Here is a 27,652-nt window from a genome sequence, read left to right as displayed (position 1 = left end):
GGCCCCTCTCCCAAGGGCATGCTGGCGGCCGGCAGGGGCCGTCATCTATTAAGATGGACACCAGCATTGTCCACCTGCCATCCTGACACCACACACAGGTTCAGGTGCTCTCTGTCATCAGTGTCCAAAGACTGACACAATCAGCTCACTGTGACCCATATGTCCAAAAAAAGATGAGGATGTCTCTTTGGAATTTGAATGTGACTAATTCACATCTTTAATATGTTTATTTTGTAAACATAAATGTGACGGTGATCTTTTCAAACTCAACATGGGTTATATATATATATATGAATTAATTATATATGTGTGTATTGTGGACTTACCAGTTTGTGGATAACTGTGCCTCTGCAAGGGCACATAGGATTTTTGCAGTCAAGAAGAGAGGTTTGAAAGGTATATTCTGCCTGCAATAATCAATTCAGCCTTATCTCCTGACTGAATGTGATCAGCACACTAATTCACTAGAAATCAATTCAGCCTTATCTGCCTAACTGACTACATGTGATCAGCACACTGGAGCACTGGGCATTGGCATGTGCTATTCACTGGAGCCTAAATGAAAGGTGACACAGGTACTGAGGGTCGAAACCACAGAGTTTATGTGTGTGTGTGTGTGTGTGGGGGGGTAGAGATACCTCTTCCCTCTGGGAGAGAAGGTCCAGGCAGAGGCGCAGAGCTGAGCAGGTCTCTCTGGAGCAGTGGGCCGTCTCTCGGGCCTTCAGGAGGACAGGCATGGCCACCTCTGGGACAGAGAGAGTTTCGCATATTGACTCCATATATGTATATGTATATGTATATCTTCAGGTAACTTGAGTTGATGTTTAAAAGAGCACAATAGCACAGCAGCTGTAGGGCTCTGCGTGAACTGCTTCCTATGAAGTGCATTAAGTTAAATAAGTACATTAAGTCGGAACCTTGTGAATTTGTAAAGATGAGGGGAGAGGGAGGCCAACATCCAATTAAAAGACATAAAATAGAAACTGTATAGAATTAGTAACAGCTAAGGCATGACAAAATAAATAAATAAATAAATAAATAAAAACTCCACAACATACCAGAAAAAAAGAAAGTTAGAGGATGGAAGTGTAAAAGTGGGTTTCTCTTACTGTCATCTTCCTCATTCTTCACCATGGACACAAAGATGGCCACCTGAGCCTCCAGTTTCTGTTGGCTGGCCTCAGCTGCCTGAAACACACAGGGCCACAGAACAGCGTGTTCAACAACCCTACAGTCACTACACAATGTGCACGTGTCCCATTGAGACCATGTGGTACCACAGACAGCAGGATACACTGCAAATATACGGCTTCATATATTTGGTTGTGATTATATATACATTCACACATTACATCACAAGTCTATTCACTTTACATGGCACTGTCAAGTCAAATTTATTTATATAGCACATTTCAAAGCAATAGCATTGCACCAAAGTGCTTGACATAAAATAATAATAATAATAATAATAATAATAATAATAATAATAATAATAATAATACATACATACATACATACAAACAGATAAAATAAGGGAGAGGTGAGGGGGTCAGGGAGTGTTAAAAGCTAGGGAGAAGAGGTAGGTCTTTAGGTTGGATTTAAAACTACTAATAGTGGGGCAGGATTTCACAACACCAGGAAGGCTATTCCAAAGCTGGGGAGCATAGACAGAGAAAGCTCTGTCACCTTTGGATTTAAGAGAGGCAGAAGGAACACAAAGAAGACACTGGGAAGATGATCGAAGAGGTCTAGGAGGAAGGAATTAAAGGAATTAAAAGATCACATAAATACTGAGGTGCTAAACCATGTAAAGCTTTGAAAACAAACAGAAGAACTTTACAATTAATTCTGTGTTCCACAGGAAGCCAGTGCAGTTTAGCCAACACAGGTGAAATGTGGTCACGTTTCTTAGTGTGCTATTGTCCTATGAACACAACCCAATTCAGCCTCTGAATGCACTATACAATATGCATGAAACGGCCTCTCACACACTGTAGACAGCATCTTCACAGGAAGTAGTTGTGGGAAAGATTCCATATGGTGAATAATGGGTTAAATATTCCTTACAGGAGAATCAGTGTCAGTTTCAGGGGGTTATTTTTATCCTCTGGATTTGAGACATACTCTCTTCCTCTAACCTTGCATAAGGACACCATAAAGTATGCAATTACCTCATCCATCATGTCCACCATATCACATCCACAACAATTACTGTCACAATTATGACCTTCAATAATATGAAAATAGATTATACAGATTACACTAGTATAGGTCATGTGCTTTTACCTGAAAGAATATATTAGTGCATAAGAAGTGCATGAGATGTATGAAAAAAGAAGATTCACTATGGGGATAATTTGCTCCCATACATTCAAACTTTCCATGATATTCTCTCAGGATTACTTTGTCCTGAAGCCCTACCTACAGAAGCCCTTCTGCTGGGGTTTAGTGAGAACATGTAGAGGGAATGCACATGCACAGCCCAGGTGGCGTGCCCCTTTTCATCCCAGTGTTGCCTATAGACATGTCCTTCCATACAGCTGGGAACCGCATGACACAATGCTAACAGTGATGATGTAATTCTCTCCTCTCATCTTCTCTCCATTTCTCAGTCATGTGTGAGTGGAGTGCGTGATGGAGAGAACACACGGCCAACTGAATGAAAGGATGAAAGGAGGAATGAGGGTAGGGGTGGGGGGTTATGAGGGGAGAGAGGCTACTGGCTAGAGGGGCATTGGCTCACCATCAGGGAGTCAGTGCGATCTCCTAAGGACACGGCGCCATTGTCGTCTTCAATGTTTATCTCGTCCTCCTCATCGCAGGCCTGCTCCGACCCACTATGGTACGTGCTCCAGGCGGAATGCTCTCCGATGGCATCCAGCCATTTCTATACACACACACACACACACACACACACACACACACACACACACACACACACACACACACACACACACACACAAACATACACACAGATAAAGATATGAGCCCACAACTACGCCATACACTGTGCCAACCTCATTTTCAAATATTTCACAAGCTTTTAATTACGCAGAGTACTTGCTTACTTTCCGGAGAGCCTCTGGATCAGTTTTGGCAGGCACCTTAAAGGTATGGACATTGCCATCAAAGCATTTAACAGTGAAGAAGTACCTATCCCAGGCTCTGAACTGAAACAGAAAAAAGCAAGCGAAACCATTTAGGGAAAGAAAATGTCAATGACATACTGGAGATATGGCCCTACAAAAAGTAGTTTTTTAACAGTTTAACAGTTTATGACATTTTAAAGGGGTGCTCACTTTGTAATACATACATACCATACAATGAGCCCTCATTAGGGGCTGATGACCCTGCTTATGTGCATCATCGTCGGCATCAGATCTAAGAACACAAGCACAGCAGTTGGGAAAACAGTATGTCAAAGCAATGGCGGCAATTAAGAGGGCTTTTAAAATGTAGGTGAAATCTGGAAAAATCTGCTTAAAACTCAAAAGACAACATATGTGTTAGTTTCTGTTTGTAACACACAAACCTAGAGGAATCAAATGATTCCCAATAGTTAACAGAAACATAGTGATCTAATAGGACAGCAAAACGAAGATGTTATCTATATAAAGTGAAGGCCAGCTGTAATTGGGGCAGGCTAGCTTGTCATATCTGATTCCAGAACTTGAGTGGCAATGAGGCCATCAGAAGAAAATGACTGGTTTTTGTGAGGGGTGCACCTTAGCTCATGACATGAGAGGAAGCTATGAGATGACAGAGAGAGGTGCAGGCCATATTAGAATAGAGATTTTACTTTGATATGGTCTCTGGGCGTGAATGTGTTTCGGGCATGGTCTTGTGCATGCACATGAGGGGGTGTGTGTGCATGTGTGTGTGTGTTAAAGGCTAAATATTGGGAGTGGAGTTTTGAGAATATCTTACTTCTTAGGGTACCATGACAGAACACCATCTTTCAGAACTACCCAATGTGATCTCCAGCCCAGAAAATTAGACCTCTAGAGGAGAAGAAGACACACATGAGTCTCACAATACCGGTGGCCTGTCTGCACACAGTTAGAATGTCCTTCCCACATACCTTCCAGAGAGGCCCTTCAAATGTCTGTACTGTAAATGCAGAAGTCTTCGGGGCCGAGAATAAAACATGTTTAGTGTTTAGCATTTTTCACAAACTGTGTTGTTCTGTAGACAAACTGAATTCTGAGACTGCTACATCTGTGGTTACAGTACGGTAAATATTGTTCATATTTTTTGTAGATGAAATCATACACTTTCATTCTGACAGGATTGTTGTCCATGAGTCAGTAATGAGATGAGGACAGAAGCCACCGTTACAGCCCTGAAGAGTAAAGTACTCACTTTCTCCAGACTGGTCTCAAGAAGAAGTCGGATCTCGTCACTGTTAGCAAGGTCAAACACAGACTGATCTGCCAAGTATTGAGAGTATGTAATATTAGCTGTTGTTATTCATTCTATCACTATTGAAACCTATTACCTAGAATTATTAGTAGTTGATTAAAAAATGCAGATTCTTTGATTCTATACATTACATGATTTACTGAAGCATTTGAAGCATTATAGTACTGAAGTATTTAATAATATCCTATTCAAATAATTTACTGGATAATAAGTATTAACATTAGCTATGCACCACATTCACACAATTAGAGGAAATCAAAATGTTGCATGAAGCCAGCCTGTCAAATAAATATATTTTGACGCACAGTTTAAGACAAACTGTCTCCTGATTGGCCCTATATTTATTTGGAGATTAGGACAGATAGACTAATCCAAGATTTGATTATTCATTACACACACAAAAAAAACACTTTCTATTTAACTTGATTAAAAGCAAACATTGCGTAATGGCAGGATTGTACCATTTTTGTTTTTCATAGTGGGGATGGCACCACTCTTCAGCAGTTTAATGACACACTGCTTCTGACCCCTGTAGGCTGCACAGTGTAAAGGCGTGTTTCCCAGCAAGTCTCTGCAGTGAATATCTGGAGGCTTCTTTCTGCTCAGCTGTGAGTAAAAAGCAAAGCAAAACCCAGCATATTTGCAAACAGTGCAAAACAAGTGTAACAATGTAAACAGTATTGTTTTGCCTCTTGGCTGACCAGCTGTGTGAGTGTTGCACTGTCGCCTTCTCTGGCTGCCTCCAGAAGCCTGTCCTCCAGCTTTCGCTCCTCTCTTCTCTGTGCAGCTGTAACAAAGACAAACCATGGCACAGATGCAGTGACCTCACATACAAGTGAAGATCCATTCAGGTTATGTCTGCACCATGGACATACCCTCCAGCATGGTGATGATTTCATCGTCCTCTGTAACGTCTTTGGGGGTTTGTGCCGACCCATTGATAACTGTTGCACAGGCATCATATCGCAACAGCAACAGAACAATCTCCTGCAGAGTTAGAGAGCTAAACGCTGAATACTGACTGGACAGACAAACATGCCAACAATTTACCAGTCATGTCATGATGGTAACATACCTTTCTGTTACTGAGTGCAGCTTTGTGAAGGGGTGTATCTCCCATATCATTCTGTAGGTTCATATCAGCCCCAGCCTATAGGTTTTTTTAAAAAAAGAGAGAGAGATAATCTAAAGAATCAAAAGAACCCATCAAGACTTTCAGTGTTTTAGCACAAATTACTGAAAAGCATTTTTAAGAACACTATTAAAGAACATTTTCCTAACAGTTTGGCCTTCTAAAATAAAAATAACAAACTAATTTACCCAAAGCAGGCCTTCCTGTGTAGAATTGGAGTATGGACACTTTCACTGACCTTAAGCAATTCCTCCACAACCTGTTTGTGCCCAAAGTATGATGCAAGGTGCAAGGGTGTCCATCCTGTATTGAATTTACTTCCACCTAAACAAAAAAAGGGGGGCGAATTATCTCAAAAGACTAGAGTGACACTTTGAAATCAGTAGTTGTTGGCCTGAATTGGCATGGTCACCTCGACAATTGATGTTAAGGTCTAATTCTCGATTCATCTTCGCTTGGATTAAGCTCTGGATCTGTTGAAAGTCTCCTTCCCTTGCAGACTTCAGGAGCTGCTCCTCAGGCCCACGGCATTCCATTGTCTACTAGCCTACTTGACTCCGCTGTCAACTACTTTATTGATGATTCTTGTATCTGACATTCAGCCTACATCTGACACAAATCTTTCTTCATTTTATAGTAATCGGCCAACTAGCGACAAACTACAACGTGCATCCAGTGTTATATTGTCTATTATTTGCAGGAATAAACGGTAAAGCTCTTGCCTAACGTTTGTTTTCTGAGTAGCTCTTGTGTAGGACAGCAACGTAGGGAGACCTAAGTAAAGTTTGTAATTTGATAAGGGCTACAAGTGCAGCTGTCCTGCTGTCAACAGAATGACAGTTGAAAATCAAATCCACTCGAATCGCACAAAATACAAACTCAGCTGTTCTCTAAAAATCAGACAAAACAAAAAAAACGCAACTGACGCTTCATAGGCTACACCAAATGCCATGCCATGCCATGCCATACCAAAGTCAGCTGGTTCATTCACCAACCACTCGTAGCAAGTTTCATGGTGGCCTCTAATTCGACAACTACTACTGTCAGTCAAAATTGGGTCTAGACGACTGGCTATTTTATTAATTTCATAACAGCAGAGAAGCGCTACGTTTAGTAGGAATGCTCGATTTCTTCGCTAGATGGAACTATAGGGTTACCGAATGCGATGGGAAAAAAAGAATTGGGAAGTGATAGGCCTGTTGAAGAGAGGAGACATGTAATAGAGCGAGTGCCAGGATCAGTATAGATCCAGGTAATCAGTGTATTCACAGAACATAATTTTAGATACCTCTGTGCTGAAGAATGCAGTCAGTTGAATATGGACTGACACAATACTAGGCCTACAACAATACAGCCTAAACATTGGTCCCCAAACTTTTTCTTCAGAGGGCCAGCTCACTATGCCTGGCTCTAAGAGAGGGCCAGAGACTCGGAGTATGTCAACCATAAATAGCTTAGTGTTGTGAACAACAGCAGTCTACCTTAGTTGAATATTCCATTAAATTTAATCATCACTGCAATTTAATACCATTGCTAGCTGTGTTTATGTTGCCACCATGGCATATCAGTGTAATGTAGCTCAAATGAAATAATACTAATAAAAAGACTCTGTTTCTTTGCATACATAGCTCAAGTTGTGAACAAGCAATATCCTACAAATAATTTAAAGTTATCAGACTATGAGAGTTTTATGATGTGCTGGCAAACACATCTGAAATGACCACCATTCTAACTTTCACTCACCTGATGAGAACTTTGAACTCTGTATGAACATTTGAACGTGTGAATAAAAAATAGAAATAATTATCCCAGAAAGTCCCAGAAATATGACTTGAATATAAGTTAGTTAGTTATTAACAAATAATTGATAAACTTTTAGAATACTTTGAGCACTGATGCAGTCAGCAAGCATAGGCCTCTTACATTGTTTGCAGGTAGGCCTACATTTCATTCCATTTTCGATGGCAAACGCGAAACAGCACCAAAACAACCACCAGTGGACAAAAAGTATTACATGTGTACTGTTAAGACTCGCCATAGAGAATGAATGGGGAAATTACGGAGGTTATAGTTTGACGATGTCGTACTCCCGTGCGGGCCAGATGCTATATACCACGGACATGTTTTGGGGGGCCACCCAAAATGAGTTGTCGGGCCGTAGTTTGGTGACCACTGGCTTAAACAGTGAATGGGACATTAGAGAGCAGTAGCCTAATTGCTGGGGTGATTAATATGAACTAATTCTACTTTTTCCATGTTTTCATTTTAATACATGATACCATTGACAATGAGCAAATCAGCCAATCATTAAACTGAATCCAGCATTTGGTTTGAGAGGGCCCGAAGTAGGCTAAGTAGCCTAGGCTAAGTAAGGGCCTATAAGTAAAATACTATTTAAACAATTTTACGTTCAGGTGCAGAGATTGTCTAAACCTTAAAGCATCTCAGAGTCCAGTGAAGGATTCAATACATTTTCCTGTGATAATCTGCCTTACAGTAATGTAATCTAGGAGACATTTGTCTTCATATAACACACCCTTGCTAAGAAGGAATCAGGAAAAGTAAAATTGTGGTTTGATACTGAAGTAGGTGAGCGGAACGTATCTTTTGTTTTGAATGTTTTGATTTTATTTGGAAAGTGTAATTTCTTTATAACTGTCCCATGTCATTTATTTAGAACTGTCCCTAATTTAGCCCACTGGATAAATTAGTTTAACTCCTTTTCTAGATCCTTGAAGTTTGTGAAGGATGTAAAAGCCCTGCACCTGGTGTCTCTGTTGTCTGTCTTCGATTTAATTGTTAATTGAGCCCCTGTCTTAACTTTGTTTGATTTGTTTTGTTTTGTCTTGTCGAATGATACAGTGCCTTGTTTGTTTGTCAAAATGTAAATAAAAATAAATAAATTAATAAAAAGATAGACCTACTGAAGGAGGAGGTACGGAACCCCAGAGGTGTCGTTGCAAGATATATTTTTGTGTATAGAGAATGCTCATTTGACTAAAATGTGTGTTCATTTTACTAAATTGTGCCCTTGTTTTAATAAATCATGTTCTCATTTTATTAGATTGTGTGCTCAATTTAGCAAATTGTGTGCTTGTTTTACTAAATAGTGCACTCAAAATGAGTAGGCTACACTATTTGCTGAAATGTGCCCACTATTAACTAAAACAAGCACACAATTTAGTAAAATTAGCACATGATTTAATAAAACGAGTGCACGTTCTCTCGATATACAATTTTATTTTGTAATGACGCCTCCCAGGCTCTGTAATTCTTCTCCACAAAATATCCTGTACATCATGGCACAAATAAGCATCCTGTACATCATGGCACAAATAAGCATCCTGTACATCATGGTTGTCCTGGGAGCATTACTGGGGAAACAGGCCAGTGGCAGTGCTACTCTTAGCTTGTCATCTGAGGGCTGTCTAAGGCCATCAGAGCTAACAGAGCTAATGAGGGGCCTCTCTGTCTGGCATCGGGTGCCAGCCAGCGCTTTTGAAGACCCACGTGAGCGTGCGCAATTTGGTTGCTATGCATGGCAGAGAGAGAAAGAGAGGAGAGAGAGAGACAGAGATGAGAAAGAGAGAGAGAAGAGAGATAGAGAGCAAGAGAGAGAGAGAGAGATAAAACAGTCTAGTCTAGGTAAGAGGCAGCATGGCTAATGGGTTCTTCCATGGCTTATATCATTATGGACCACTCAGTTTTTATACAGCGTGTGCTTTTATTTTTCCTGAACATTGTCCATAGCGTTAAGGCGAGACACTACAGGTGAATAGGGTAAATTAATAAAATGTACCCTTTTTTACCCTAAATTAATAAAATAGGGTAAAATAATAAAATATTATTAAAATAATAGACATCACCATGAAACTTACACAGTTGATTACTTACACAAGTATGAACAAAAAATGTATTACAAGTTTTTGAAATTCGAATGTTTAATTATGCAAATTAGGCATTATCTCATTAAATATGCGCAAATTTGCATATATTTTCGGTAGATAGATCTGAACATATAATAAAGCCATTTTAATAAAGCCAAATTATTTTTTCATTTTGTTTGCATACAAGATGACAATAAAATTACAGAGGGATTTCAGGATATCTGCTTTCAGGAAATCAGAATATACTGTCCATAGCCTTAAAAAATCGATTTTTGCCATTTATTTTTGATTAAAATGTCACATAAATCAGGCCAGGAATGATTTATTAACAAATCCCTCTGTAAATATCTTCAGAATACTGCTAAGTGTATATCTGGAAAGTTTGGTGTAAATAGGTGCTACATAGGCTGAGATGTTTCTACTGGAAAATGAGAAAAACTCAATTTGAGAAAACAGCCTTGGAACACAGCCAAGAGATTCCGTTCTCAGCCGAGACTCGCCTTTGAACTTTCGCAATTGGTTGCGGCTACAAAGGAAGTGTCCATATTTGGATAGCACAACATAATGCAGGAAAAACAGAGCTTTCCAACGGTACTACACATGTCATGTTTTGTATTACGGTCGCGGTAGAGCATGAAACGTTAGAAGACGAACTTTTGGTGAATTTAGGAGAAATATACAGGCGCGAGTAGACAAAATGTAATGAAATAAACACCTAAATGTGTAAATCGGGCTTTGTTGTTGTAGTGTGAAAGACTACATGCTAAGGTAGCAAATTAGCCCAAAATCTCGAAATTGACCAGTGCATGAAAAAACGATGTTTTCACCTGCCGTGTCTCGCCTTAAGTGAAAAGGCTGTTTCTAATTTCTAATTGTTAAGCCACAGCTTAATTCTGACATATCGGACTCCTGTTCATGCTCTCATAATTCTGCTTGTAACATTGTTGATGCTGCTAGTGATGGAATTACAGTGGTAAATTAAATTACAGATCAAGAGGAGTAAAGCAACAATTTGCTAAACAAAATGTCAAACAAGTGATATGGTGAATTAAAGTGTTGTGGTTAGGACTGTTGGTAGAAGGAGCATACTTCATCTTATCTCCATAATGGAACTAGAGGTGTTCCACTTGTTCTTGTATGCAGAGCTATGCTATCAGTGATCAGAACCATTTCAAACTATGATCATATTGTGTATGTGGCAATGTGAAGAGTTCTATCTTGACAGCGTCTATTTACTCTACTTCTACAGCAGGCATCATTCTCATTCTACACTTATTGAACACCTGTAACTTAACACCACTACATGGAAGGGATTAGCACTTCACTATACCTCAGATCTTTGAGTTTTTACAAACTTCAAAGTTTATACTTTTTGGGGGGTAGATTGAGGTTTCTTATTCTCAGCAGAACCTTGAACCATTTTAAGTGGCAATGAAGAATCAATATGGGTTCAACAATAGTGAGCAATGTCACTATTGCACTGAGCAAGCAGACCATATTCATCAAATCAGACTTAGCCAGTCGGGGCTTCGAGCATGCTAATTAGGTTAGCAATTACTGTAAGCTGTCACAGTTCTTTAGTGTCGCGCTGGACGCTGGGTTCTCCAGTGTCTAATCCTCTTGAAATGACAAGATAATGGAGGTGATGATGAACCAAGGCTTCAAAGGAAAACTGCCGAGAATTCTCAACAGAGACCCATTTAGTAGAATGAGAGGAAAGGAGAGAGAGATATAGAAGGGAGGGAGGTGGAGAGGGTCAAAGAAAGTGTGATGCACTAAAGGAGGAGTGGGATCTCTCACTCCTGCTCTTGACACCATAGGCACTGCTCATCCCTTGTGAATTCTCAGTTGCCATATCAATGAATTAAGTTACATCATATGAAGAAATGTTCTTGTTCACAATGGCCAGTATCACTGGGTATCCCGCCAATGAAACTGTTTCATAAACTCAGGCACAGTCTGGATATTGTAAATAGCCTACGGTGCATATCAACTAACCTAGGTGAACCCAGACGAACCTGTTAGCACATTGCTCTGCAGGTTGGTCTGGAAAGGAGCCCATTAGTGTCCATTTCCAAATCACCAAAAACGCAGGAACGTGTATTTTCATTGCAACTGAGTAAACATTACTGCATTTTAAACATTGATTAACAAGAAAGATATATTTGCTGTACTTCTAAAATGATTTGGTAAGACTCTAACGCACAATTTAAGTTTAATTCCACTTCTGATTACACCTGTGGAAGCAGTAAAATGGCAAGTTCGGAAACGGGTGTTTGGGCTCCTTTCCAAGCGGACCTGCAGAGCAAATTCAAATTTGCTAACAGGTTTGTCTGGGTTCACCCAGGCTACAAATTAACCACATGGTGACAACAAGCGTCCATTACAAGTAACATTTCACACATTCACAGATGCACTTTCATGTGAATCACAAAGGCATGATGTCATTTAGCAAAAAGGAAATCATGCTAACCTGAAAGCATGATGACATTTAGTCCCTGAAGTGATTGGAAAATGGTACCCTACCTCTACTTCCCATCATGTTCAGCTCCACTGTGCAAAATGTCAGCACCCCCCCCCCCTCCTTCCACACACACACACACACTACATACACACACACACCGGGGAGCCGGCAGCAGGTAGGGGGTCTCTCTGTGGCAGTCATTAGGGTGACTCTGATCTCCCTGCTCACTAACTCACTGTGCCTGATGTTTTGTTTTTTACTGAAATCAGACACATTTGCCTCAGTTATTTCAGTGAACTTTGGACAGTAATGTGTGAGTGAATGTATGAGTGTCTTCCTGTCCATATTTTTCTGTGTCTCCTGACAGGAGTTTATGTCATCTTGCAGAATACACACAGTATGTTGGTAGAGGCAGACAGGCATTGACACAATCTTCAATGGCACATTTTCTACAGGTGAGAGTTGTATCATATGTAGTTTTCGGTGTCACTCGTGCAGCACCAGTAGCTAATGATGCATGATGCAAACTGATGGACTATACTGCAGCCCACTGTTCAAGCTGTTACTGCGCTTACAATGGCCCTTAATAAGCGTCTCATGCATCTGCATTGTGTTTGAACACAGTGATTGTGTGTGATCAGAGGTTATTGGACTCTCTGGCCTAACCCAGCATCAATAAACCATGGTGCCCCCTGCTGGTGTCTTCTTGAACAGGCAGGTTCTAACTGTATGCTATTATGAAGGATACCTCCCAGGTCTTCTGTTTTGAGAACAAAATTTGTCAGGTCATTTGAGGGAATCATTATTTACAAAGTCCATCATAAGCATAATCTGAAAATGTCCTGACGGTGCCAAAATTTGTCCAATTTTGAACCATTTGACACAGCCCTTGGATGAATTAATAGCTGATTGATGCCTGTGGATCACTACTGCAAGTATATACACATCTCAGCAATTTTGTTGCTGTAAATATGGTTGAGCTAAATTCTCTATCATGCTAAACAAAGCCATCACACTATACTAAAGATATAGGTATTGTGTGCTCTAGTCCAGCACAGTTTTTGGTTGAAAATAGATTTACTCAGTTTGGTAAGCCAATGTGTTAGACTTCAGAATATACTGTAACCTGGAAGATAATTTGTGATTCACCTATTATACTCAATCACTTTGGGGACTCTTGTATTTTGATGCTGCCCACAGCAGCTCTTTGGCTCTTTGCATAAGTTAGGATTGCTATGGTAACTCTATGCAAGAAATGGATGTAGCAGTAGGAGAGACAGAAAGAGAGAGAGAATTTTACAATAACTTTATTGCATCAAATGTATATTACATTACATTTAAAATCACAAATAGCAAATAAAAAGAAAAAAGATGAAAGAAAAATAAATAAATAAATAAATAAATAACGATCTATAAAAATGCAGTAGCTCTTATGATACAAGTGTAAAGACCAGTTCATCATTATTTAAGGAACATAACGCCCCATTAAAGCACCAAATATGTTCAAAGGTTGCAAGGTCACATGTAGAAAATTAAAATCCATTTGAATTCTAGACTTTATCAGTCAATCACAGCATCATAGTCCCAGTCCTGTTCTATTTTGTTTTTCCTACTAATGTAGACAGCCACACCACGACATAGCCTAGCGTGTATGTTGTTTTGACAGATACCCCACTTCACAGAGATCACAACTTTTGTTGTGGCTAGACAGGCAGCAGCACAAGAACCATATGAGAGATGACAATGTCACTGTAGGCCTACTCAAATTTAAACAGTTTCTGAGAATGATGTATGTGACCTGTCAGGAAGTGAATGTAGCCTAGCCTACTTTCATCTACGTGCAAACCAAAAGCATATACTTGACAGTGGTCAGACAGTCAGCCAGAGTAAGACGCAGGGACCACAAGATCCGTACACTTTATGGGGCAACAGGGCAGGCTACGTGCAAACCAAAAGCATACGTGACATTGGTCAGTCAGCCAGCCAGAGTAGGTAGGAGACACAGCAGGGACCAGTTACACCAGTGGTTTTCCTGTGTAGAGAGTTTGTTTCAGTCACTGAAAGTTTTTCTCTAATTTTATGTGAAGGACAAATGTCCCGAGCAGTAATAAGCCTACTCAAACTAGAAATGCAATTCCAAGGAATAACCAGTGCATGAAAATGTGTGGTGTTATCAATAGTGATCCAATATTATTGGATAAACATATTGGACTTGTAACCTGCGTTGTTTGGAACATGGGCGGTTCAGCCCTGCACACGCCCAGACTCGATCCCGCAAAACAGCACCTCGGATCGGGAGTCGAGCGTGCTGACAATCGAGCTAAAAGCCCAGGCTACAGCTTTCATTACAGCAGCACTCTTGAGGCGTCTGGGAGTGAGGTCCACCCCCCCAAGTTCCTTATTTTCATATCAGAAAGTTGGCAACCCTTAGCCTAGAAATCTAGACGCACCCTAGCGGTGGCAAATTAATTTGCTCAGCCTGTACGCCTAGTATCAAACCATAGGGATTTCTATTGGCTGACACCGTGGACGTCATCCAATCACAGCGCTCTATTTTGTTAGAGAGTCTTAAGGCGGGCTTAACAGGATAACGACAGTCCTGCGACGGTGAACAACAAGGAAGGTGGCTATGGCGAACGAAGAGCGGTTGTTTGAATCGGAGTTGGACTTTTTTTTTTTTTTGAAAGTTGAGCAACACAATGCACTTAAGTCATTCCTTTCGAAGAAGGATGTATTTGCCGTTTTGCCGACCGGATACGGATATGGTCGTAGCGCTGGCCTATTGCATGCCTAGGCATTTTGAAAGACAATTCTCTGCCCGCCCCTTGGATTAAGCGAGGTGAATGGTTTGATTCCAGACTATACATTTCAATGATAGGATGGCCCGCCAGGCTAGGCAACCCTAGTTGTAGCAGAAGCACTAGCACTATTTTCGGATGTGGTGTCATTTGACGTTCCAGGCTCTGTTTGTTTTGCTGGATAGGCCCTAATTAGATGGCCTACCTGGCCACAGCCAAAACATTTCATTGAGTTTGTAGTGACATAGATAGTGTAATAAAAGCCATCGATCTTCAAATTTAGAGTCATGTCAATTTCAGTATTTTTCAAGATAATATAGACAGAGCGCCTAAAAGAAACAACATGTTTTAACAATGGCGATTTAGACGCAATGGACATTTTCTTGATTGGTGAAACTAACTTGCTGTAGCCTACCAAGATTCTCAGTCAAAACTTTGTCACTAATGAAGGGTGGCACATTTGACAAGATCACTTTTTTGGCTGGTGTTGATGGAGAAAGAACAGAAATAAATTCTTCATTAATCACAACTCCTCGCTCAACCACGTCTTGAGCCATACTGATCCTATAGGAATAGCACAACCACATTATTCATAAGTCCTAAAAAAATGGGTAGGCTCGAGGGTTAACTAATGTGACAAGCAGGGCAATGTGCTTGCAGTTGCAGAGCTCGGGGTCAGTGCAGGGGAATACAGCATGCGGTTGCAGAGCTCGGGGTCAGTGCAGGGGAATACAGCTTGCGGTTGCAGAGCTCGGGGTCAGTGCAGGGGAATACAGCTTGCGGTTGCAGAGCTCGGGGTCAGTGCAGGGGAATATAGCTTGCGGTTGCAGAGCTCGGGGTCAGTGCAGGGGAATACAGCTTGCAGTTGAAGAGCTCGGGGTAAGTGCAGTAGGAACAGAGGACTGGTGAAGATGCAGATGGCATATGATTCGAAGGTTTATGAGTGATCCATGAGTGACATTCCAAATTTACAATCTACAGTTCTGCTTGTTTGGCAAGATCCCTAGCCAGGGTCATGAAGTGCTTTGCAGGGATCATGCAGGAGTGTACTGCGCTGGCAGGAGTTTAGCAGGATCCCTGTGACACCCCAAAGAATGCAACCATTGAAGAGACCCTGCTAGGATCATGTAGCTACTATATACATAGATAAGGTGATGTGAAAGTACCTAAGGACTATGGCAGAATTTTTGAGCAGGTGCTCTGGTAGACCATTATTTGCTGCAATAACCCAAAATGAGTAACGTTCTGTGCCAATTCCAAAATGCATTGGTAGATATTTGAGTTGCACTTGAAACCAATGGGGGTTACAGAAAGTGCATTTTGCCGATAAAAATCAAAAATATGCTACAAAAACAACAAAAATTTAGACATTAGGCCTACTTAGCATGTACACATGGTCTGAATATATAGAAAGTGATAAAATGTTTCTTTTTGCAGTATACATTTCTAGAACACTGAGCTCCCTATGCATTAAGGTAGCTGATCTGGAAAATATGAACCTGCAGCAAACACTTTAATAGTGGCAGTTTGCATTCAACAGAATGAGAAGACCTGAATGATCAAGGCCAAATTTAGAGAATGACAGCAATCGTCCAGGCTAGAGTAGGTTAGGCATTGACGTGATCAGTACAAGTGAAAAGCCTGAAGAGCCATCTCGAAGCTGAAACTGATTAATCGATATTAGAAGCGACCATGCTTGGCAGAGTCTATGGCTCAGCCAAATGCTCTGCGGGGACTGTGCAGGAGTGCACGGGCAGGAGTCTAGCAGGATCCGTAAATGCAGCCCCAAGGATGATGGAGTTTAAATAAACCACTGTTGTCAGTGTTGTACAGGCCTGCATTGTAGCACATACATTTAATATCAAGTGTTTTCCTATGTGTGTCTATCTATTTAACCAACAGCAGAAAATAACAGAATATCCGAACGTTTTCAGTAGGCTAGCCTACCATTGTTGCAGAAATCACATATAAGAAGGTATCCCTTCGATTTCGGTTCATTTTCGCATGTTCCAATATAAGGAAGCAGCATGAAACACCCGTCAAAATCTTCATGAGGAGATTCCTCCCAAATGGCCCTATCACGTCTTTGAACTGACGTCATGAGGGGGGGGGGGGGGTTCCGGTCGTGCAGACCGTGGAAGGCAATTGCAAGATCTGTCTGCAGGTGAAGACTCCCGTGATATTATCGAACAAGCCTAATGTCTAATAAGGGGAGAACTTCCACTCTCGGGAAAACTTCTGGTTTCTGAACTGGTTGCAGTTCCTTCTGTGGTTCCACATGAGGGCACTCGTCCACGAGCCAATCATATGGTGTGTTGTGAAGACATCATGCCAATCATGTGTTGTGAACTCGCCGCTGGAGCAAGATTGGTGTTGTGAGGCCTTGCGCACGCGCATTTCTGCCGAATAGGATGCCCGATGAGTGCCCAAAAAGCGTTGCAATATGGCAGCCGAGTGGAGGGACTTGCCTAAAAGGACTTTGGCTGTACCCCCAAAATCCACTTTTCTCGGGATATAATTAATTATATTATAATTAAAAGTAATTTGAATATTGTATTCAAAACAGGGAGGCAAAGAAAATACACTTGGTTGAGTATTATATTTTTTAAAGTCACTTAATTGTTCTAAAAAGCCTTTCAAATGTGTCAATGACGTCATTCATTAGTCAACGACAATCAGGTGAAAGAGACATATTTAGCCGTCTAGCTTCATTGACTCCCATTCATTTTGCACTCATGGCAATTGCCCCCAGTTGAACTCTGATGGAAATGCAACCAAAATTCGGTACAATGGGACTTAATACGGAGTGGCCAGGCTCTCCGTAGATGGGCTCTGGCACCAGGCGTGCCTGCAGGTGTACGTCCGTACGCACTGTGCGTACCATCAGGCTACTCAACAACGAGAGAAAAGTTCCCTTGTGTGTAATGTGTATTCACGCCAAATTGGCCCACCATACCTTCCCAACTATGCACAGTATCCCCATTAGCTGCATGCCATCAGGCTATTTTATATTACGTAACTTAGTGAACACGTTATCAAAATTAACGCGCACACATTTTGTTTAAGCAGGAGACAGAATACGCGCAGGCACGCAACTAGGCTACTTGTTGTTTTCTTTTACTCGGCTATCTATATATGGTTATCAGCACACAATGTTGAGCTAATTCACTAACTCAATACTCATCATGGATATCACAAGTTTAAACAACGAAAACAGAAAGTACTGTAGGCAGCAAAGCTAGAGGAGTTATTCCAGATGGGCAAGAACAAGGTAGGCAATTGGTGTGCTTGTCAGAACGTTAGACTGCATTACAGCTGTTTAAAGCCAGACGTCACGGTACGCTAGAACAAAACAAGGTAACTTTAGCCTGTATAGGGCTGTATCAAGTTGTCCAAATGAATAGGTCATTGCAGACGTTGTTGTTGTATTATTGCATGTGGATGTTGTTATGCTATGTAGGCTACTTTTTTGCTGACCAATGCACGGGGCTAAAACCGGGAAACGTGATTCTTTTTTTTTGCGGGGGTTTGGTGTGATGGGTGTGTGTACCATAGCATTAATTCCTGCAGGCGCCCCTGTCTGGCACCACTCTATTTTTTTTTCAGCTGAGCGCGCCAAACCGGAAACCTGCAACACATGGAATATATTTATATTTATTATATATTTATGTGCTACAATGTAGGCCTGTTAACTGTATGACAACAGTGGTTTATTTAAACTACATCATAAGAACTTATTTCGTCAGTCATCATGCTCATTTTAATGAGTAAGAATGAAAGTTATGCTGTATTTATTGCAAACAAAATCACGAGTCACGTCAGGCAGACTGTAGCCTGTCTGTCCGGGATGAGCTGCCGTCTGTTGTAGCTCCTCCCGGCTAGCCTCTGAAGTTCACGTTGACATAGAAAGTTAGCCAAAGTCAGCCGCAGTTCATCTCGAACAAGCCTAATCTCTGGTGGTGCGCTACCGTGCGCACAATGGAGAAGTTTGCTTCGAACGTCGACTTCCAGGCTGCAGCCTTCAAGGCCGCGGTCCATCCCTCCAATGAGCATTGTCAAAACAGTAAATGTCATTGACAGCGCCACAGGGGGACACCTCACACTACCTACCCACAGAAGGCGCTCTCTAACCCTGCAAGAGACACTCGCCCACACCCCTCCCTCACACTACCTACCCACAAAACCTCAACCTCAACTATCTCGTCTCCTCTCCGCACTTTCAGACAAACTGTGGCGCTGTCGATGACGTTTACTGTTTTGACGATGCTAGACCGGGCCTGGAAGGCTGCAGCCTGGAAGTCGACGTTCGAGGCAAACTTCTCCATTGTGTGCTACCGTGCGCTACCCGGACAAAATCCTGGCGCGCCAGAGAGATCTACGTCATTTTGACGTCACATTGTCACGCTACCGGTTGGGAACGTCGAGTATGTAGGGGAGAGCCGGCAAGATGGCGGCGTGATAAGTCGGAAAGTCATTGAGCTCTCAGCACTAATTACCACAGAACGCATATTGACGACTTAAATTGAGATGTTTAGTCAGTAATTAGTCGGTGAAGTGTTGGAAAAAAGAAGCTAACTTCATTTGTGAAGAATGACGGACGTAAAAACAAAAAGAAAGAACGAAAATAACCACGACGGTAAAGCTAGAGACCATGCTAACTACACGCTAGCTAGAGCGTTCGTTAGTGATGAGGAGTTTCCCAGTCTGCCTGTTAACGGTATGTCGCCATCCAAGCCTCCGCTGTCTAAAAAAACAGGTGGGAGTGTAACACGACACACCTGAGTTGAGGAGACCCCAGTCTCGGTGTTTATATGTATTTGTTCATATTTGGTTATATATCGTTTTTATGTCAAATTAGTCATGCTGACTAACGTTAATGTCTTAAAAAGGTTCAGTCATATGCAGTATTGACATTTCAAGATTGTGTTGATCTCGTTGATATGTTTGCACTTAAAGCAACACCAAAGAACTTTTCCTTCTGTCGCACGCACTATTTGTTTATCCAACACCGGCTTTGCAAATAACAATGTCTACAGACAAGGTAGAATATGTTGCATGCTTTTACGAAAGTACGATGTATTGCGACATCAGATGCAAGTCAAATTTGTAGTTTCTTATGTCTCATTCCACCTAACTACAGATCTGCTACCCGATCTGGCAAACTTACATAGTGCGGTTATAGCCGATAGAAGGCCGCGAAGCGAATGCAGAAGTGCCGTTCACCCTGTTATGAGTTGATGAACCACTGAAACGATTTTTGGAAACATTATTTTAAGGTACAAAAAACTCTTTGGTGTTGCTTTAAGTTAATCTCAGTTTTGTGTAAACCAACCTACTCGTTTAATATTATTTGTTCTTTAATCTGTCAGGTTTATCTTTTGTATCTCTTAATGCCAGAGGGTTGCGTAACAATGTAAAACGTAAAGCTTTATTTCTTTTTGCCAAGCAGTTTAGGTCTGATTTTTTTTTTTTTGCACAAGAATCTCACTCAATTACTAATGACACTAACTTTTGGAAAGCTCAATGGGGAGACACTATATGGCTCGCTCATGGTGTCTCATGGTGATGAAGATGGTCACTTTATTTGCCAAATTATTAGATATAACGATGCAATTATCATTATAGGTAACATTTATGGTTAGAATACTAAAACGGAAAATGATAATCTTATTTTAACTATTGAGAGCATATTGTCAGGATGGCTAATGCAATTTCCAAATGCCAGCTTATGTCTTGGTGGGGATTTTAATAATATCTTAGATGGTAGTAAAGATAAATGGCCTCCTAGTCAGTCATATGTGTAAATCATTTGGAAATAACTGGGAATTATTACAATTTGAATTAGGCAAATATTTCAGAAAGTTTGGTGCACTACAAGACAAATCTAGGAGATCTGAAGAAACTAATATAGTATCAGAAATCCCTCAGTTATTGTAGAAAAGCCTGAGTGAACTGACAGAACAGGACAAATTGAACTTAAATAACTTTCAAACAAAACTAGACGAGTTATACAGCCGGAAGGAAAGGGGGCATTCATTAGATCTAGAACAAAGTGGCTCGAAGAAGGGGAACAGAATTCACACTATTTTTTTAATCTAGAAAAACATTGTTCAAATAATAACACAATTAATAAACTTAACATTAATGGGACTACTACTGATGACCATAACATGATCGCCAGTTACTGCAGCAATTTTTATAAAAAGCTATGCATCTGGCTTTTGTCAAGAGTCGGCTGATGCTTTTTTGAACTCCCTAACAGTCAATCCTTTTGATCATAGTAATATGGAGTTTTGCGACGCACAAATCACCTTAGAGGAGATTAAAACAATGATCACTCTACTGAAGAATAATAAATCGCCAGGAACGGATGGGCTTGTTTCTGAATTCTACAAGGAATTTAGCGACGAACTAGCTCCCTTTTTGTACGAGGTTCTGGTAGAGTGTATTAAAAAAGAACATCTCCCAACTACTATGACTCAAGGTCTAATCACCTTAATTCTAAAGCCCAACAATTGTTTGTGCATTGAAAATTAGCGACCGATTTCCTTGCTCAATAATGATTACAAGATATTTGCTCTTATATTTGCTAGAAGACTCAAGAGTGTTTTGAATTCAATTATTGAGGAAACACAATCTGGGTTCATGCCAAATAGACACATAACAAATAACATTAGATTAGTCCTAGACATTATTGATTACCCCGAGCTGATTGATAATAATGGATTTATTCTCTTTCTAGACTTTCGTAAGGCGTTTGATACGATAGAGCACCCGTTTATTTTCCAGTCTCTTCAGAAATTTGGTTTTGGCAACTATTTTACCACTACATTAAAAACCCTCTATAAGAACAGTAACAGCTCCATTAAATTGGCGAGTGGCACCTCTCCGAGATTTAATATATCCAGAGGCTTGTGACAGGGTTGCCCAGCCAGTGCATATCCATCTCCAACTCTAGGCGGGGCCCCAAGGTGACCTACACTGCTGTAAACTGTGGCACCAAGCACCAGAACTCACGGGTCAACTGTCGCTGCACCTCCTTCGCTCCACTCCACAGTCGCTCCGACCAGGACAGGCAGGCACCAGCTCCGCTGCAGCCAGACGCGCTGAGCTCTCAGGCCGTCAGCTACCGGTTTCGGCGTCCCTCCTCGCGCTGCCTCCTCGCAGAGCTGTCCTCCGCTGTTCCCGGCCCACTCCACTCCGTCATGGTCGCGACAAAGGTTTGACCCCCCTCTTCTGACTCGTGCCTTCAACCCAACACAGCGAACTACAGTTTTTCCTTTGCTCTGGCACTAGCCAACAGGCCAACTAGAACGGGTGCCCACACAGCACGGTGCCTCTCACACGCACCCAAACATTTTCAAGTTCAGTTTTTAAAAAAAATCTGTGGAAATTCTCATGGCAAATACATAGGGCGCATGGACAAAGAAAGCAGCTCCACATCCTTGGTACAAAGTCTCTCTCTCACTCAACGTTTTTGCACCAGCGTTCATTTATGTACACACATACCCCACCTCCGCATGATTTTCCGGTAGTCGTGGACGTTCTGTCGGTGCGGAACTGGATCCCAAACCCGTCTATTACCAAATCACCATCAGCGTCCCTTTCCCCGAGCCAGGTCTCTGAGAAGGCCAGAATACAGGCGTCTTTGAATGCATGTTGGTGGCAAACAAGAGCCTGGAGTTTGTCAGTTTTATTTAGAACGACACGGTGGTCTGTTCACAGAAGTTAATGCACGGTTGAGGTTGTAAAACGGCCCCGATGCGCGGCGGAGGGCCGTTTAAACCTCGTAAGTGCATTCATTTCTGTGAACAGACCACTGTGGAGTCCATTATCCCGCTTATTCCACTGTTGCCACTTGCGTTGTGTTCATTTCCTGTTACAATTTAAATGTTTTAATAGCTAAAACTGTCTTGTTTGTAGAACTAATTTCTTCCAACACATATCAACTAATTTCTCAACTTGCAGGACAAACTGCCGTTACTAGTTCTAAATGGATGGTTGCTACGGCCAAAGGCCAGTCGTTAGTTATATCTCTCCGTTGTCAAGCTGTATATCCCAAGATTCTGATGAACTTTAGCTTGGAAACATCGCTATTTTACTTAGCCTGCTGTCATCCATCTAGCTAAAAGCCACCTCTGTCATATGCTACAATGTTGCCATGTTCAGAACATCTGCATTTTACAGCTCAGATGCAACGTGACAGTTCATTTAGCCTAAGTCAATTTCCATATAGTATCATAGTCATATTTAGCTCATAAACTGTCAATATCTCTGAAAAAGTCACATTGAAATACTCAGGTCCCTAGACCCATATTTTTACCTCCAAGGTACAGTAAAAATCTTTGAATAAATACATGATGTTTAAGCAAAGTCCTTTTAGGCAAGTCCCTCCACTCGGCGGCCATATTGCAACGCTTTTTGGACACTCATCGGGCATCCATTTCGGCAGAAATGCGGCGTCTTTATAAGGCTTCGCGACACCAATCTTGCTCCAGCGGTGAGATCACAACACATGATTGGCACGATGTCTTCACAACACGCCACATTATTGGCTCAATGTATTCACAACACAGCACATGATTGGCTCAATGTATTTACATGTCAACATTTTGCCCGGAAGGGGTGTGATTTGCGCAACAGCCATATTGCCACAAACTAAGCTCATGCATTTCTATGGAGGATTTTTTGAGTGCTGTGTCTCTTCATTAGAAAGTCTCTGGTTGAAGTATGAATTTTGTTTTTTTGTGTTATTTGACTAAAATATAATATTGATCCTTAACATGGTGAAAAGCCTAATATACTGTAACTTTTCACTGTGGCATAGTTCTGAATTTGTGTTTATTTAAGGGCTCAACAATGGTCCATTTGGTCACAACATGTGATTTTTGACAGTATAGTGACAGTGACCTGTCCAATCAACAAAGAAAAGCATACCTTGGAGGTAAAATATGGGTCTAGGGCAGGGGTCGGCAACCCACGGCTCCTGAGCAGCATGCGGCTCTTTGATCCCTCTGATGCGGCTCAGCTTTTGAAAATAATTAATGAGTAGGCCTAGTCTATTTAATTAAAATGCATTTTATTTTAGTTCGTTCATTTTCAAAATATAATATTTTGTCTATCTGAGTAATTTAGCCCATATAACTTTCCACCTAACTTGACTCCGTAACCGGTAGCCTGCACAATATTGTTACATTCGCGGTTCGTTGCTATGTCAATATCAAACAAAATCACCGATTTCCTTCCATTTCAGTCAACGAGAACACTTTGATTGTTATTGTTGATGTGTGCGCTTGCTGTAGGCTAGATAAGAAAACGTCAGCGACCACAGCTTGCGAGCGCGAACACAAGCTGCCTGAAATGGGAAAGTTTCCATCCGAAGACTAATTCTGAAAACGTGAAATGAACTGCCCGTTATATATCGCACACTGCAACGAGTTAGTATTGCTGTGTTAATCCTGTTCGGTTCCACTTGCATGTGAGACATATTTCTCACATATGAAAAATATAAAGACAAACCTGCGCTCACGTTTAAGGGCAATTTCGCGCAAAACTGTCACATCCATAACGCCAACACAATGCCATGGTATTTAGTTGGCGTCATGGATATGACAGTTTTGGGTGGAGTAGGCCTTAAATGGTGACAGCCTCAATTCTTGCATGAAACTTCCCCTCACTGAATATGAGCCAGCCAGACTCCAAGACCATCACCAAATCTAATCTCTGGTAGGCCTAATATTCAATTTTGCCAATGACATGTCAACGAAAATGGAGTGTTGTGTTGTTAACTATGATGTTACTTTGCATACCAAAGGACACCGGAAAAATAGGGGAAAATATAGGCCTACTTCTGTCATTCCACTTTACATTTCAAGTTACTTGCACATTAGGCCTACTTTTAAAACTAGTAGAAAGTGTATTTAAAAATCCTCTGTTGAATGAAAGTAACTGTACGTTAAATATCTTTCTTTACATAAATGTCTTTATGTGGCTCTTCTGAGATAAAAAAAAAAAAAAAAAATTGGTAAAAGTGACTCTCCAGGCAAAAAAGGTTGCCGACCCCTGGTCTAGACGTTTCTACCACAATAGCATGATGTGAGCTTCTGGAGATTACAACTACGTATTTGCAAGGAATCGCTCTGTTGGTTCCCTTGTGGTAGGCCTAAGATATCTTGATTGTTTTTGTTGGTTAACCCACAGCTAACTGATGCAATTGACGTTGGTCTATGCAACTGCAATCACAAAGCTAACATTAGTTGAGTAGGCAGCCAGGCTGCACAGTAGCCTATTATATGAATCAAGATGAATGACAGAATGTATGAATGACAGATTTATTTTAATGAAGGCACAAGGCTAAATTATAATCATTAATCAGTAATGTTCATTTTTGTAAAATCTGACTGGCTATTTTGAATGTGATAATTTCACTGGCTTAGAGCTGTAGACTGTATTATGATAGACAGCTGTGTGTGTGTGTGTGTGTGTGTGTGTGTGCGTAAATGGTAGTGGGCCTGTTTGGAAGAAAGTCCAGGGCCTTTTTTTAGTCCCAGTCCATCCTTGAGGACAGGGCCAGACTGCAACAGACAATTAGGCTGCAGAGAGGATGATTGTAGCTGACCTTTCCAGGTCCAGGGTCAGGAAAAGGGCAGCAAAAATCTCTGCAGACCCCTCACATCCTGGTCACAAACTGTTCAACCTCCTTCCCTCTGGCAGGCGATACAGGGCACTGTTCGCCAAAACCAACCAACACAAAGACAGCTTCTTTCCCCAAGCAGTCACTCTGTTGAACGTTCAGAAACAGCCCCCACATCAATATTTTACATAGCCTGTTGCCATCCATCTAGCTAAAGGCCACCTCCATCATATGCTACAATGTTGCTATGTTCTGAACGTCTGCATTTTACAGCTCGGATGCAACGTGACATTTAAACTTCACAACGAGTTCAGCGAATTAATATACAGTATAAGTGTGATACGGCCAAAAAAAATGGATCTACTTCATAGGTGTGCAAATAACATACGGTTAATGGTCGTTCTAAATTACGTAGGACAATGGGAAATTCAACCAAGCAGTGGAATAAATGAACCTTATGAAGCTGCATGTCATTATTACGTCAGACGTAATTTCAGTCCACTCAATTGAGTTTGGGGGTCAGTTCTACTCATACTAAGAGCTAATCTTGTCTAAATAATCAATAACTGGGAAACTAGTTGAGTGAACTTAAAACGTTTGTGGTAGGGTTGCCAACCGTTCCGTAAAATACGGAATCGTCCCGTATTTGAAAGGAAAAAGATGTGAGTTTACCTTTCCTGTTGATTCACACCTTTAACACATTTAGTCTGTTTTTAACTCCCCTACTTTAACATTTAATCTGTCTCCCCATGTCTCATTCCCCGCCCCCAGGCTGACAGTTCAGCTTACAATAAATGTCACACTTTTCCATACCTATTAATAAATGCAGTAGTCCTGAGACTTATACAACTTATAGAAATATATAAATGTGTTATTGAAACAAGGAAAAAACACCACAAATGTAGTATATTATGCATTCATTTTAGTAAATAGTGACTCATTTTAGTGCATTCATTTGACAGATTTAGTAAACGGGCCCACAATTTTGTAAAATGTTGCACGATTTAGTAAAACAATACATCATACATCATTTTTTGATATACGTCTTGCAACTCACACACACCACATAGCTTATATCAATACCCCAAGTAGCCTAACTGAACTGGATGCCAGTGTACTGAAGTCTATAGCCACCCCCTCGTTCCTTATTTTCATATCAGAAAGTTGGCAACCCTATTTTGTGGTGATGAACAATATGGCAGCTTTGAGTACAGCTCTGCAATTTTATTGAGTTTAGAACACTGTTGATGAATACAGTGGACTACTACCTCACACATGATAGGCCTAGACACACATGATAGAACAAAAGACGGGCCACTCTTTAGTATTTCTGTCCGTCTCAAACTTAAGATGGTGTGTTTAGCAACCATCAGAACCGATCTGATGATTTTAAGGGTCTAGGCCGGGGTGCGCTCATGTGCGCTATGTTAGGTTTCAGCGCATCCCCTAGCAGAAACTGGTTCCAACAGACAGGTTGTTGCCTCATTATTGAATGATAAAATATTGCAGAGTTGCATTGTCTATTTGTCTAGACCAGTGTTTCTCAAAGTGTGGTCCGTGGACCAATGGTGGTCCGCAAGCTATCCCAAGTGGTCCGCGAGCAGACGTGGTAAAATATAGTATAGATGCAATATTGAACCAACTTGTATGTAAATCCAAACAGTTCTGCAATATTGCCTATGTAAGCTATGCTAGTTTAAATCATATTAATCCTCTGACACAATAAGCAAGGTGCAAGACAATAAGCAAGGTGGTTCAGTGAGTAGGCCTATTGTGTAATATACTTTTGAAGTAGGTACTACTCTTTTTTTAGCTAGGTGGTCCGTGAGGGTTTTTTATTGGATAAGTGGTCCTTGGTCTGAAAAAGTTTGAGAAACACTGGTCTAGACGTTTCTACCACAATAGCATGATGTGAGATTCTGGAGATTACAACTACGTATTTGCATAAATGGTAGTGGGCCTGTTTGGAAGAAAGTCCAGGGCCTTTTTTTAGTCCCAGTCCATCCCTGAGGACATGAGGGCCAGACTGCAACAGACAATTAGGCTGCAGAGAGGAGCTGTAGCTGACCTTTCCTCCAAGCAGTCACTCTGTTGAACGCTCAGAAACAGCCCCCACCCTACACTGAACAGAGTCAATCAACACTGTTCTGCTCATCTACCTCATGTATACTTCAATCTTACAATTCAAATATTTATATTTAAATCTTAAATCTCAGACTATACTGATATTGCACTATTCCTTCCCTCTCTTCAAGTGTTAATGTATATTTTTATATTGTAGCCTATTTTATCTTGCCTACAGTATGTCTGTTGATG

The 27,652-nt window shown here is 41.1% G+C and overlaps 1 protein-coding gene across 4 annotated transcripts in view; it reads right to left on the bottom strand.

The window, feature by feature from the left end:
• Positions 1 to 6,508, bottom strand: part of LOC125304795 (oxysterol-binding protein-related protein 1-like) — a 29,545-nt gene extending 23,037 nt beyond the window's left edge. For all 4 annotated transcript variants that reach the window (XM_048259331.1, XM_048259479.1, XM_048259398.1 and 1 more), the window contains exons 1-14: positions 5,967 to 6,508; positions 5,793 to 5,878; positions 5,498 to 5,572; positions 5,298 to 5,409; positions 5,124 to 5,209; positions 4,884 to 5,028; positions 4,363 to 4,430; positions 4,082 to 4,126; positions 3,928 to 4,001; positions 3,318 to 3,381; positions 3,069 to 3,170; positions 2,744 to 2,887; positions 1,110 to 1,188; positions 639 to 745 (exon numbers count right to left, since the gene is read on the bottom strand). In XM_048259331.1, the coding sequence (XP_048115288.1) occupies positions 639 to 745; positions 1,110 to 1,188; positions 2,744 to 2,887; positions 3,069 to 3,170; positions 3,318 to 3,381; positions 3,928 to 4,001; positions 4,082 to 4,126; positions 4,363 to 4,430; positions 4,884 to 5,028; positions 5,124 to 5,209; positions 5,298 to 5,409; positions 5,498 to 5,572; positions 5,793 to 5,878; positions 5,967 to 6,090 (1,311 nt within the window). In that variant the 5' untranslated portion in view covers positions 6,091 to 6,508. The remainder of the gene's footprint in view (positions 1 to 638; positions 746 to 1,109; positions 1,189 to 2,743; positions 2,888 to 3,068; positions 3,171 to 3,317; positions 3,382 to 3,927; positions 4,002 to 4,081; positions 4,127 to 4,362; positions 4,431 to 4,883; positions 5,029 to 5,123; positions 5,210 to 5,297; positions 5,410 to 5,497; positions 5,573 to 5,792; positions 5,879 to 5,966) is intronic.
• Positions 6,509 to 27,652: the final 21,144 nt, after the last annotated feature.

The sequence above is a fragment of the Alosa alosa genome, chromosome 1 (genome assembly GCF_017589495.1).
Source record: "Alosa alosa isolate M-15738 ecotype Scorff River chromosome 1, AALO_Geno_1.1, whole genome shotgun sequence".
In the NCBI taxonomy this organism is placed as follows: Eukaryota; Metazoa; Chordata; class Actinopteri; order Clupeiformes; family Clupeidae; genus Alosa; species Alosa alosa.
The sequence above is the reverse complement of the archived record's forward strand: the minus strand, read 5'-3'. Positions and strand labels throughout refer to the sequence as shown.